The sequence below is a fragment of the Littorina saxatilis genome, linkage group LG6, assembly GCF_037325665.1.
Source record: "Littorina saxatilis isolate snail1 linkage group LG6, US_GU_Lsax_2.0, whole genome shotgun sequence".
Lineage (NCBI taxonomy): Eukaryota > Metazoa > Mollusca > Gastropoda > Littorinimorpha > Littorinidae > Littorina > Littorina saxatilis.
The window spans coordinates 49,061,950-49,074,745 of NC_090250.1; the positions used below are offsets into that span (position 1 = coordinate 49,061,950).

At 41.1% G+C, this 12,796-nt stretch overlaps 1 protein-coding gene across 3 annotated transcripts; it reads left to right on the forward strand.

Annotated features, from left to right (window-relative positions):
• The first annotated feature begins 426 nt into the window (after positions 1 to 426).
• Positions 427 to 9,655, forward strand: LOC138969434 (BTB/POZ domain-containing protein 17-like). 3 transcript variants are annotated; one of them, XM_070342226.1, is made up of 4 exons: positions 427 to 595; positions 3,632 to 4,357; positions 7,638 to 7,844; positions 8,263 to 9,655. In XM_070342226.1, the coding sequence occupies exons 2-4, from the start codon at positions 3,635 to 3,637 to the stop codon at positions 8,569 to 8,571; spliced, it is 1,239 nt and encodes a 412-aa protein (XP_070198327.1). In that variant the 5' UTR covers positions 427 to 595; positions 3,632 to 3,634; the 3' UTR covers positions 8,572 to 9,655. The 3 variants fall into 3 exon arrangements, with proteins under 3 accessions (XP_070198327.1, XP_070198326.1, XP_070198325.1); XM_070342225.1 differs by lacking the exon at positions 427 to 595 and adding an exon at positions 758 to 869; XM_070342224.1 differs by lacking the exon at positions 427 to 595 and adding an exon at positions 970 to 2,116.
• The last annotated feature ends 3,141 nt before the right edge of the window (positions 9,656 to 12,796 follow it).

The following is a 12,796-nucleotide window of genomic DNA, read 5'->3' on the forward strand; positions in this document are numbered from 1 at the left end:
TTTAGACATCAAGAGCTAAAAGGGACTTTTGCACCATTCGGATTGCCATAGTTTTGCAGTAAAGTGGAAGGCATTCTACCTAATAACGGCTAAAATATCAAAAACCTTCAATCCAACAGCACCTAGGCATGTAGTGTAAACACTCACAGATCTAACAAGACCATTCTCAGAGAGCAACATTGCGTAATACTACCATAAATGGATGTTTTGTCCGCGAATTTTGGCGTGTGGGAACCGAGTGGGAACCGAACACAAAGGGTCAGGGCACCGAACACAAAGCGTAGGGGAACCGTCACAGTGTCACCGGTGTGGTACTTGAGGCAAAGAAAGAAAAATGCAAAGATATGACTGGTTCAGTGAAGAACGCTGATTTTGCCGCGCAAACTCCTGCGCGACGACTCATTGACAAAATTCGACCGAAACTTGAAGTTGTTGAAAATTGGCCGTGCGAACAGCTTTAAGTTTAAGAAAGCCGCTCCCTTAAATGTGCGAAAAAGTGTGCAGTTCAGATAAAGACGGAGGTCGAGTCCCTTTTGAGCAGTCCCTTTTGAGCAGTCCCGTTTGAGCACTGAGTCAGTCCCGGCTCAGGATTCCGGTAGGTATTCCTGTTGCCAGTGGTGAATGTGAAAAGGGTTTACATTTGAATTGAACTTTAGAGGCCACTAAAAATGAGTGAAAGGCTTTCTTTTGCCTAGGCTAGTTGGTAAATATCAAGTGTTTGTTTCTTTTGGTGTTGGGTCGTCTTTCATGCTTTTCTTCCCGGCCCTCGTGCTTGCTACCTGATCTGTGGTTTACGCGAGCTAAATAGCAATTCAAACGAACTGTTTCATTTAATGCTATTAAATGCTATTGCAAGTTTGTTCCATAAGGTTAGAACTGCTTTTTTATTCGAAGATTTAAATCGTTTTGTAAACCATTTGAGACATAGGCTACTTGGGCTTTGTGTGTGTTGTCATGTTTTGCTTCATCAAGTTTTACTTTGACTTGAGCTGATGTGAGGACTGTTTTAACTTTGAAGGAAGATAGTATAGATCAGTGCTACTAAGGATCGCTGGCCTGCTGTGCCCAGAGTAAGGAGAGACGGTAAATAAGATTGACTCGACTGAGTAGCCACTGACTCGACTTACCGTGAAAACAGAGCGGATTGGAAATGTTTTCGCCAAACGAAATGCCGCCCAATTTCGATTTTTATTTTATTGTTGTTATAATGGGTTTTGTTTCGTGTTTTTCGTTGTCTTGTTTTCTTTAACAAAATCTTTAACCTTACATAGATTTGAGGGTGGAGTTGAAGAGGGGTCGGCTGCACGAGCAGATTAACCTGGACCGTCTCGGTGATCACTGACTGGTCAGACGGTGACTGACTAACATGAAAAAAAGGATCATAGTTTACAAATGAAATAAATGATAAGTAAGAAAGAAAGGGGAAGTGCAAAATATGAAATCAAGAATACTATGCATATATGTGTTGCTCATTGACGAAGATAATATCAATCTAAAATGTGATGCTTTATGGTGAAAACAAAGCTACTTTCTCTTTACTCGATTATGCGGAACGCGGAAGCTTTAACAGAGTTCGCTCCCTTCCACAACAAATCGCCTTGCAGACGACCTAGAATAAGTCCATGTTTTCCCAGCGATTTTATTCCTGAGTATGCCATTTGAGGGTTGCCCATCGCAAGTGCAAGCAGCAGTCGAAGGCCTGCTTGAAGAAAACCGGGTAACAAACTGGAAAATATCTGCGGATTCTGCAAATACCACAGTGGTTCTGCGTTTCACCAAGGTAGCCGGGATACAAAATGGCGACGATGGAGCCGCAGGTCAGCGATTTCCACCTCACTTAGAGGCAGCGCTTGAGGTGCTGTTACTGGAAAATCGAATCGTCAACTGGGGAAGAACGGCAGAGCGGACCGGTTCCATCACAGCTGTGTTACGTTTGAAACCTGTCGGTTCTGTTCAAGACGAAGAGTCGGCCGCACAGCATCCGGAAAACAGCTCTCCTTCCAGCCATTCCGGCAGACATCACTGCGGTAGGGCTGTGAGACAGAGGGAGCAGAGGAGAGCAAACATTGCTCAGCATTTAGAGCATAGCACGGGCAGTGCCAATAATGATCCTGAGGCAAGTTGCTGTGTGCATATACACCGTGAACTGCATCAAAGATTCAAACTAGCAGCTTTTTTGCAAAACTAGTAAAATAGAGAACTGCCTGTGTTATTGGTTTGGGTCAAACCACAGGCGGAAGGTATCGTCCACTGGACTACTACTATCACAGAAAGACTACAAGGTACGTCACTCACCTTCGAGTCTTCTGTGTTCTTGGAGTCGCTTCCTGGGGAAAAATATTGTTCAAGACGGTTTGCCTCTTCCTGCAGTCTGTGCAAGGTCAAATAAATACAGTTGAATGATTGTTTGAACTGTATATGTACCTTTAATTTTCAGCTCCCGTCCCTTGCAGGTTGTTTTTAACCATCATTTGGACGAATCTTCGTTTGCGAGCCGCTAACTTCCACTCGGCGTCAAACTCATGCATCCGCACCGAATATGCATACATTGGTCTAAAACATGTAAATATTGTGCAGCAACCACGGGAAAATAATCTTCGAATATCCTGTTATTAACCAATGAGCGCTGGTATGCATATTCGGTGCGGATGCATGAGTTTGACGCCGAGTGGAAGTTAGCGGCTCGCAAACGAAGATTCGTCCAAATGATGGTTAAAAACAACCTGCAAGGGACGGAGAACAATATTTTTCCCCAGGAAGCGACTCCAAGAACACAGAAGACTCGAAGGTGAGTGACGTACCTTGTAGTCTTTCTGTGATAGTAGTAGTCCAGTGGACGATACCTTCCGCCTGTGGTCAAACTTCTCCAAATCCAGTGGTCCAACTCCGGTGTGACGTTTTCATCTTTCGCCGTGGTGATATTTCGATTCTCGGCCTCGTTGATCTAGTATAAACTCTACACTGAACAAAAAAACACCCTTCGATAGTACTGATAGGCGACCTTGTGTACCTTACATTCATGGGGCCAAATTTGTCCAACCAATTTTTTTTTATTTAACTTAGCAATTTGATTCATCCTAAAATGTTTCCCTTCTTACTCAAGGGACGGAACCACTCGGTACACGTTTTCGAATAAATCGATTTTGGGCCAAAAAGAAAAATATGTCTGTTTCCGGTAACCCGACCGACCCTATTTTTAAGCGCCGACCCTAAAGGTGTTTTTTTTCGCTTTTCGCAAAAAAAAGTAAAAAAAGTAAAAAATATGAAGTCAAGTATACTTTATTTAGTTTCAATATATCTAGGTCAAAAACATGTGCTAAATAATTGTAAGTAAACTAAGGAAGCGTTTAAAAAAAACGTAAAAAGACGTTAACAAAACGTAAGAAATACTTCAACAAGGTTTATAAAAAAAAAAATTAAAAAAAAGACCGACCGACCATATTTTTTTCGGCGATGTTAACGGAAACAGACATATTTTTCTTTTTGGCCTTACTATGGGTGAAGGTAGCCTTCTGTTTTTTATTTTTATTCCAGCGCAAGGTGAAACCACATCACACGGTTGGAAATGGAATTTGTCTTTTTCTCTCACGGTATAGTTCGTTTGTTTCTGATCATACATTCTGTGTTTTAGACCATGGAAAGAGGCGATGGAGAGGCATCACAGCCGTCCAGAACTTTAAAAGATGAGAACAACTTCATCCGGAACGTGTCACAGTTCTTCAACCAGAAGGACATCAGCGATGTTGTGCTCAAGGTGGGCGAGAAGAAGTTCTTCGGCCACAAGTTCGTGCTGGCCAAGTCGTCGGAAGTGTTCCGCACCATTCTGTACGACAAGCAGGTGGGGCTGCCGGAGATAGACCTGGAGATGTCGGAGGAGTGCCAGCTGCACTTCGAGCCCTTCCTCAGGTTCCTCTACACGGCGGAGGTGCAGATCTGCGTCAACTCTGCGGTGGGCATCCTGTGTCTGGCGGACAAGTACAGCGAGATGTCGCTGAAGACTCTGTGCACACGCTACATGGTGGACAACACCCAGTCGCCCAAAGTGCAAAACGCCCTTAACTGGTACTCGTGGGCCAAAGCCCTGCACATGGAGGACCTAGTCGACTCCTGCACCAAGACCATCTCCTGGAACATGGAGCATCTCTTCACGCTGAACGAGTGGCTGGAGATGGACATTGACTTTGTGGCTGACATCCTCAGCAACCCACAGCTGGTGGTCAGCAATGAGTTCACACTGTACCAGGCTGTGGAGCGCTGGCTGCTGAGCGACAGCCACCTGACCAATCTGGATGAGAACAGTAAGAAGCTGCTGCCCCTTGTCCGCTTCCCCCAGATGATGGTTCAGCAAGTGTACAAGGTAACTACTTCAGTGCAACCCCCTTTTTCAGAACCCCCAATTTAACTCATTTGGGGCGCGTCTAAATTGTCCCTCGTGTTCTCTCCCGGTGCACGATTTTGACCCATGTAAAAAAAATCTACAAAAATCAACAACACAAAATAACCTTACCTACCTTACATTATTGCGAAGTTTGAAACTTGCTCTTTTAGAAAATATATGAAACATTTGAAAGAACATACCTTTTGTTGTCTTCACATCCAGTCAAACTACCTCTTTGAAGCAAAAAAACAAAAACAATTTCTATGTCATGGGTGCCTCATACACAATGTCATGATCGACACTTTCATTGTCCAAATCATCACCCAAATCATCATCCATTGGCACAAACTCGTCACCAGAATCTAAAATATCTCCACTATCATCATCACTAAGGTCAAGATCAGAACCGTCCTGAATTACAAGTTCTTGCACTCTTTTCAAGTTAATACGTCTTGTAGCAGCAGAACGATCCGCCATCTTGGAAAAGTCAAAACATGTGGGTTGCACACCGTCAAAAAAATCTAATTATTCCTAAGGCCAACAAAAAAAATAGGTCTGTTTACGGTAACATAGGCCAAAAAAATAGGGTCGGTAGGTCGGGATTTTATTTTATTTATTCATTTTTTTTCCCCAAAAAACCATATTTTTACGTTATTTTTTTATTTTTATTTTTTTTCTCCCAAATGCCCAAAAAAAGTCTAGGGTCGCGCGAAAAAAATAGGGTCGGTCGGGTTACCGTAAACAGACTTTTTTTGGGGGGGCCTATCAATTGAAGGGAAGGAACTGTTTACAGTGAATGGTTCCACTGTAGACAGGCAGAAGTTTATTGCGGGGGTTGTTTCCCTTGGTCAGCGGGGCCGTTCACACCGTTAAAAAATCGTGATATCCGTCGGATCGTAACTTCCAATGTGTCGACAACACAAAGCACAGCTGTCGGACTTCCAATTCCGACACAACGCGAATGTGTTAAGACTGATAATATATTATAAATTGCCTTCTCAGATTTGATTGTTGTTAGTAATAGATCTGTAAAGTTTTTCCTGGTCTTTTACACCAGAAATCTTCAGCGGTATTAAATCTTTGATCAGTCAGACAGGAATACATGTAGTAAGGAATAGTAACGGTTGAGGTAGGTGTTGAACTTGAAGACTTACAAACAAGGGGAGAATTCTGAACTTGAAGACTTACAAACAAGGGGAGAATTCTGGCTGTTTCGTTGAATGGGTGTGCTTCCCATGGTATAGCCAGCACCGCATCCACACCCCACCCAACCTGACGTTTTACCCCCACCCCCCACCAGTTCATGTAGAATTGTGCTCAAGTTCCATCATGTCATATTCCCGTAACATACATCTTATGTTGGTTATCAAAATGTTATCACAAACACTCTAACCACATTCTTCTGCAATTTACTTAGCAGATTTGTGCATTTTGCAGGGATTGCCGATTGGCTTGGGTTTTGTCCAATCAACATTCTCCCCTTGTTCGCGAAATTCTTCCGAGTTTTGATTTCGTTCCAGCTATTTCCGATTTCTGTAACCATATTCCGATTTTCTTAAATCAGTCCATTGACTGACTGAGACATTTATCTATCGGTCTTTTCCGAATTTACCTAAGCAAAAGACCGACGACCGAGGCCCAAGCCATACCTTGATTTTGTGAGCCATATAATATATATATATGTCGTGCCGAATTCACGTAATTGCCGAATTCGCGAAATCGGCAACATTTTTGCCCATTTCACGTAATCGGCAAAACGCTGCCTATTACGCGAAATCGGCAGCGTTTTGCCGAAAACGCGTAAATGCATGTAAAATGTGCCCATTTTGCCAAATCGGCAGCCCGTTTTTGGCTTTAAAGTTCTCAAATGCCTGGGGTGTCATTACACTTAAACAGCTAGATACTCGAAAGGATAAATGTTGCAATAATCGATAAGCTATGGCAAGTTATGGCAAAAAGTGTAGTTTTCGTGCATTACCGGAGTTATGCTGGACACAGACCAACACAGACCATAAAACCACAATAGGAAGGTAAAGCAATGTTAATGCAATGTTCTGGTGACAAAAAAAGTAACAGACTGGCTGTCACTTTTGCGAAATGGACACATTTTAGGAGCCTTTACGCATTTTCGGCAAAACGCTGCCGATTTCGCGTAATAGGCAGCGTTTTGCCGATTACGCGAAATGGGCAAAAATGTTGCCGATTCCGTGAATTCGGCAATTCCGTGAATTCGGCACGACATATATATATATACAGTGGTTCATGTACCTGCGATGTGTGTGAACTGAAGTCCCTCTGATGAGAGGACACCTCTTCCGTAGCCCTATTAACCTTCGCCCGACCGTGTTATCGAATACACACGGAAGATATCGATGGGCCGAGCGGACCCGTGCTTCTCAAAGAAGGAAAAATATGCATACCCATGCTTTCCAAAGAAGCAAAAACGTGCATCCCCTTCCGTAGATGCCGTGGTTAAATTTCCACGAGAAGTAATTAATTTAAATTATTAATTTAATTACTACCATGTGGACTAAAGCTTCTCAAAAAAGGAAAAACGTGAATACCCTTCTGTAGACGTCGTGGAGCCGTATGGACCCACATTGTTATGTATTAATTTCGCTCCACGCGACTTGCTTATAAACTCCAAAATTAAACAGATCGTAGAAAATGATGTTTAGAGCCAATACCTGAAGGTTTGTGACTTCTCTCCATAGTTTTTATGTAAGTTCCTTCAGTTTGAGAAACATGGGTCCGCACGACCCCACAGTGTCTTCCGTGTGTAGTCTAAATTTGACCTTTGTTTTTTTAATTACTTCTCTCTGAAATGTAATGATCTTTTGGGACATAAGAGCTTTTTAGGTGTCTGATGCATTCTTAAAAGCTCATTAACAAATTCCAACTGGTTAAACTAGAGATATTTGCAATTAAACAGCCTTCTGGGTCCACACGGACCCATGACGACTGGCGAAGGTTAATATGTATTATCTTGAGGAAAATAAACTTGTCATGACAGGCCACCTGCAACGTATAAAACATTTTTAACTGGTCCCTAGAGTGTTCTATCATCACAGGTATTATTGTAGTTCTGTATCACTATCAGCAAAGTGTTTGGTTTATTGTTTCACAAGCAGTAAACGCAATTTTGTTATTTCTTGCATTCGAGTGGAAATGGTATCATTGTAGTTCTGTATCGGCTAAATCATGTTTGGTTTGTTGTTTCACAAGCAGTAAACGCAATTTTTTTATTTCTTGCATTTAGGTGGAAACAGGGGAGCTGGCACAAAAAGACGGATCAAAGGACCTGATAGAAAAGCTTCTCCACAAAGCGTACCGCTTCAGGTCGCTGTGTCCTTTCCAGGCTGATCTCAACATCACGTTCAATGAGGAATTCTACAGGCCACGCAACTATAAGGACCTGACAGTCGACACAGTGCGCATGCAGAACACGCTGCGATTTGGTATTCAGGTATGTAGTCTCCTTTTTCCTTTTCTATCTTGTTGCCAATATAAACACTCTCAAACACTCATGGTTTATTGAGCTTCTTCTTCAGCGTTCCTAGATCAGGCCTCAGATTTGTTGATAGAGCATTTGTCCTTATCTGCATAGCTGGAAATAGGAATCCCACAGAGGGACATGGACACAGTTACCCACACTAATTGGTACTATCTCAGTTTTGCAACAGTTTAGAAAACGCTGACTAAGACTAGTAAGAGAAAGACTTAGATTTGATGATTGATTATATCTCTGAATTGTCTACACTAAAAAAGAACAGGATAACATTTAAACGTTTCAATAAAGAACCAAAATAATGTTGGGCGATCTGGAAATCTGCTTTGGTTTAAGAAGAAGATGAAAAGAGCTGTGTCATGTTCCCCTCTGACAGGTGGATGTGCGTACCTACGTGGGGCCGGTGCCGTCGACAGTGCGCGAGGGAGAGTGGAAGATCACGTACCGCAAGTCCAACGACAGCTGGACGCTGCAGGTGTACTGTCATGACTCAGCCATGGTCAACGGGGAGGCCAGGATCCAAGTGGTGCTGGTCATCTCAGACGATGACGACCGTGTCCTGCTGGTGGAGGCGTCTGAGGAGACGGTGTGTAGCCGTGGCAACCACCTGACCATGGTCATCACCCCGCCGTCCAACAACGAGGCAAATCTGATGACTGTGCTCATAAAGCCGCTGCCGAATTGATCAGACATTACAGAGAAAGAGTCGGTGTGCATGTGTGTTTGTTTAACTTTTTATGGGGGCCAGGAGGCCCCCATTCATACGGATAGTTTCGAGGTTGACCATGGGCAGCGCCATTTTGTTGTGAAATACGTCATCAGTTTGTGTACACAGGAAGTTGTGATATCCGTCACCCTATGGGAGGGGTGAATGCAACATTGTTCATCAGTAGAAAGTTGTGAAATCCGTCACCCTATGGGAGGGGTGAAGGCAATTTTAATTGGTTATCACTGAGTTTGTGTAACACAGGAAGTTGTGAAATACGCCACCCTATGGGAGGGGTAACGGCAAAATTGTTCAAGAAAAACATCAAAGGTCGAACTGTGCAGGGTCAACCGCAACAAACTCAAACCATTCATTCTTTTCTGCATTTGAGTGACTTATATACCGACATTTTCATTTCTTATTTTCAGCATAGGTGTAGGAAAAAATCATGAACCAAAATGTTATTTATTTTCTAATTTAAAATTTGTTTTACAAATGTGACCATGGTCTTTCAAACAGTGATTGTTATGTTAAAAAAAAGAAAAAAAGCTTTTGTGCACAAATCAGAAAATACATTGTACATTTTACCTAGAGGCCAAACAGTGTCTATGGCGGCAAAGGACCCAGCAAGTTGCACTGATCTATATTTTTAGATCAGTGGCAAGTTGTCAAGAACAGGCGCTTGCATTTGGATGTGTCCACTGATAGTAGGTTTGGTTGTGATCAATCAGAATGATGTGGGAATAAAAATGTATGACAGTTTGGTATGATGACATGTAATTCACATATGCTGAAATGTAATATTATACATGATATAATATTATTATGGCTGTTGCCATGACCATGAACCCCAAGAAAGGTTTAATGTTATGTAAAATCAAAATACCAAAATCAAGCACCTATTAATCTGGTCTACGCGGTAAACGTTCAACGTTGGCCAATAATGATTTTAACAATGTTGTGTCGTTTTGTATTATGTTTTATTTTGTTGATCAATTGATAAATATGTCTTCCCAACATATTACAAATCAAACAGAAATAAAGTCTTAGAGAACTACAATAATTATTGTTGCCGTCAAAACCTTGCAAGGCCTCAACCGTTCTCACGAGATCAGTTACATTTTTTTTTTCTCTCTCTCTCTCTGTATGTATGTCTTTGTCTGTGTCTCCCTCTGAGTCTCTCCGCTTCTATCTTTCTATGTCTGTCTCTGTCTATGTGTGTGTGTGTCTCTCTCTCTCGCTCTTGCTTTCTCTCTCTCTCATCTGACTCTTGGCACACAGGTCAAAGCAGAGGTTAACTTGAGTGCACGTGTACCTAGCAGGAGGGGGTTGATTTCTTGAATTAGCTGAGGGCGGTGGTGAACATGGGTCTCAAAGCAGAGGTTGGGCTATTTTTAGACCGTCAACACAGACAGTACAGCGTCGTCAATCCCCGCGTGAAGGAAATCGCTCACCTTCCACGTCCAAAACGTAGTGATATTATTAATAATAATAATAATAATAAAGCGTATTTATATTGCGCCTATCCCTTACAAAAAACAAAAATATTTGGCTCTAAGCCAGATTAGCGCGGTAGCGTATTGTGCTAAGCAGGAAAGCACGCTTTTCTGTATTCTTGTTAACTTCGCAATTTCCGGAAAACATCCACTTTCACTTTGAGACTGTTCTGTTTACATTCGACACTATCAAAACCACTTTGCATTGCAATACTGAAATAATTTTTTCTGTGTTCGAAAGCTACAGCCAATCGTTATTATATCCCCTTAGGTACAGTTTTATAACATTATTGGCACATGTAAACAATAGGAATTAATTAATGAACGCTACGAAAAGGGCAGCCTTTAACCTCCCTGTTGTCACTCAGCATTTTTTTTTAAATTCTCATCCACACTTTCAGCATTCCCCCCACCCGCCCTCCCCATCTCAGATGTAATTTGTAAATGGCGTTTTCAGCCTTCAATCCACTATTTAACAAAGTAAGTCAAGCTTTTCAAACCTTATTAATAATTGCTTTGATGTTTTGCTGATGTTCAGTTTATTATTTAATGAAGATCTCATGGTTCAAAATTTCATATTGTTTTTTCAAAAACGTGCCTGTGTTCCATTCAAACTAACCTCACTGATGTGAACTCCATTATTACTGTCACATCTGTTTTACAAATTACACCCATAATCCAAACCAACGCGCAAACACACACACACCACAACTACACACATATGTACTCGTTACCATTAGGCAACGCTCGTCACAACACTGATAGACTACGAAGCTATCTCTTCGATCATCTCTGCGCTGAGTCGGTCACACTTTTGCTCACCCCTGCCAACAATCTCAAACGCATGGGTGAAAGTAGCCCGTCAATTGACTGAAATCCGTCAATCTGAAAATAAGTCTGACGGAAATTCCGTCAATCTGCAATTTTGGAAAAAAAAAAAAAAAAAAAAAAAAATTTTTTTTTTATAAACCGAAACTACTTGCGGAACGCGTTTTCGAACTGCTATAGTGAACCGGTTGCAGTGTGCCCGGGTTGGAGTTCATGAAACTAAAACTGTGTGTGATAAGTTTGGAGCTTGAAACTCAAGTGCTTTTCCTTGAGAACTTTGCACTATAAGTATAAGAGATGCTACTGCTTAGTTGCTACTTTGTGCAGTGCTACATCATGCTGTTTGCATGTGTGACATTCTGTTTCATCATTTATTTCAATGCCTGTCTGGCAATGTTTGCTTCTTATAATCAAATTTTTCGAACTTTTATTTCAGTTGTTCAGTTGTTCAATTTCTATTTCATGTAGTATGGCTGTTGTCAATGTTAATTGTTGTCAATTGTGTCGTTGTGTTGGAAGATGCAAGTGTGAAAGGATACAAAAGAAAAATGATTACTTCTGTGAATTATTTTGATTTTGTTTACCCTTTTTACCATATCATTAGAATCTGAAGGTATTTTTTTGACCTGCATGATAGTGTATTTTTTGGCCAGGAAAGGCCACAAAATCACAATGAATAATGCAAAAATTCGTTTTTGGGCGGGGGGCGTTGCCCCCATGGACTGCCTAACGGGTGCCCCGTACCCCGCCAGGGCCTGGACAGCCCCTGGACCCCTGCCTCAAAAAAATTTCAGTCAATTTGATTTTCCTAGCTTTCACCCATGCAAACGTATCCTTTTTTTTCAATCACTACAAAATTATCATACAGCTTTTTATGTCTCACTAAATTATAAATCAGATGTATGTGGTTGTTTGTTGCCTTGAATGCCCCAAGGGGCAAAAATGAGTGTTTCTTCCATACTAATTAGCCTCATTTGTCTAAACCATATAGGAGTTATCCGTCCTTATAGAGTTAAAAAAAAATTATATAAATCCCATGCTAATTTCAAATACAGCGTTTTGCTATTCACTTCAATATAATAGTAAATAACAATAAAAAAAATAACGAAGTCTTTAAACCACAATTACCCAGATATTTACACTTTTCATTTTGTTTCAATTCAAACCACAAAACATACACTTCGCCTTTTGCTATTCAGTCTCAAGTCTAAATAATAATAGTATAAATCATAACTAATTTTCTTCACACCATCATAGACATAACGTTGCCTCACATGTTCTTTGTACAATCGTTGGTTTTCACAATAAATACTGCATTACTGTAAGTGTCTTCTTTTTCTTTGACAATGTCTTTCCAAAAACAAAACTCAAAGACCACAAAAGCTATTGCAACCTACTCCTATCTCTCGTCTCTCTTCCTGGGTACAATGGTACCCAAGACTTAAATTCAAATGCTTACATTTCCATGCTACCCACATTGTCAAAATACCAATAATTATTCAAAACAAATGTTAACTACTACCTAACTTCATTTCAGACCCACACCCATTATTATACACACATTTCACATTTAAACCATTAGTCGACCCCCTGTCGATATTTATCGACTAAGTTCCTTGTATTTATTACTATTAGCATGAATATCATGACTATCAGTATTATTACCTTAGGGAGTTGAATTTTTACCTAAGGTATCATCTTTCTTCTTCCTATGACTTACTGAAAATGTCTTTCACTCCTCATACATACATACATGTATGTGACTTGTGTTTGCAACTGGATGGAAACGAACGCATGAAATGAAGAAAAGTGAACTGACCAGACGGTGGATTCTACTGTTACAATATGTTATCTGTGAGAATGAAGAGAGAGGCCTCGCC

Excerpts from the sequence above, each read along its gene's own strand:
- LOC138969434 (XM_070342224.1), top strand. The coding sequence starts at position 1,652 with ATGCCATTTGAGGGTTGCCCATCGCAAGTGCAAGCAGCAGTCGAAGGC. Across the intron at positions 4,358-7,637 it reads TGGTTCAGCAAGTGTACAAG|GTGGAAACAGGGGAGCTGGC; the intron begins GTAACTACTTCA and ends TCTTGCATTTAG. Across the intron at positions 7,845-8,262 it reads CGCTGCGATTTGGTATTCAG|GTGGATGTGCGTACCTACGT; the intron begins GTATGTAGTCTC and ends CCCCTCTGACAG.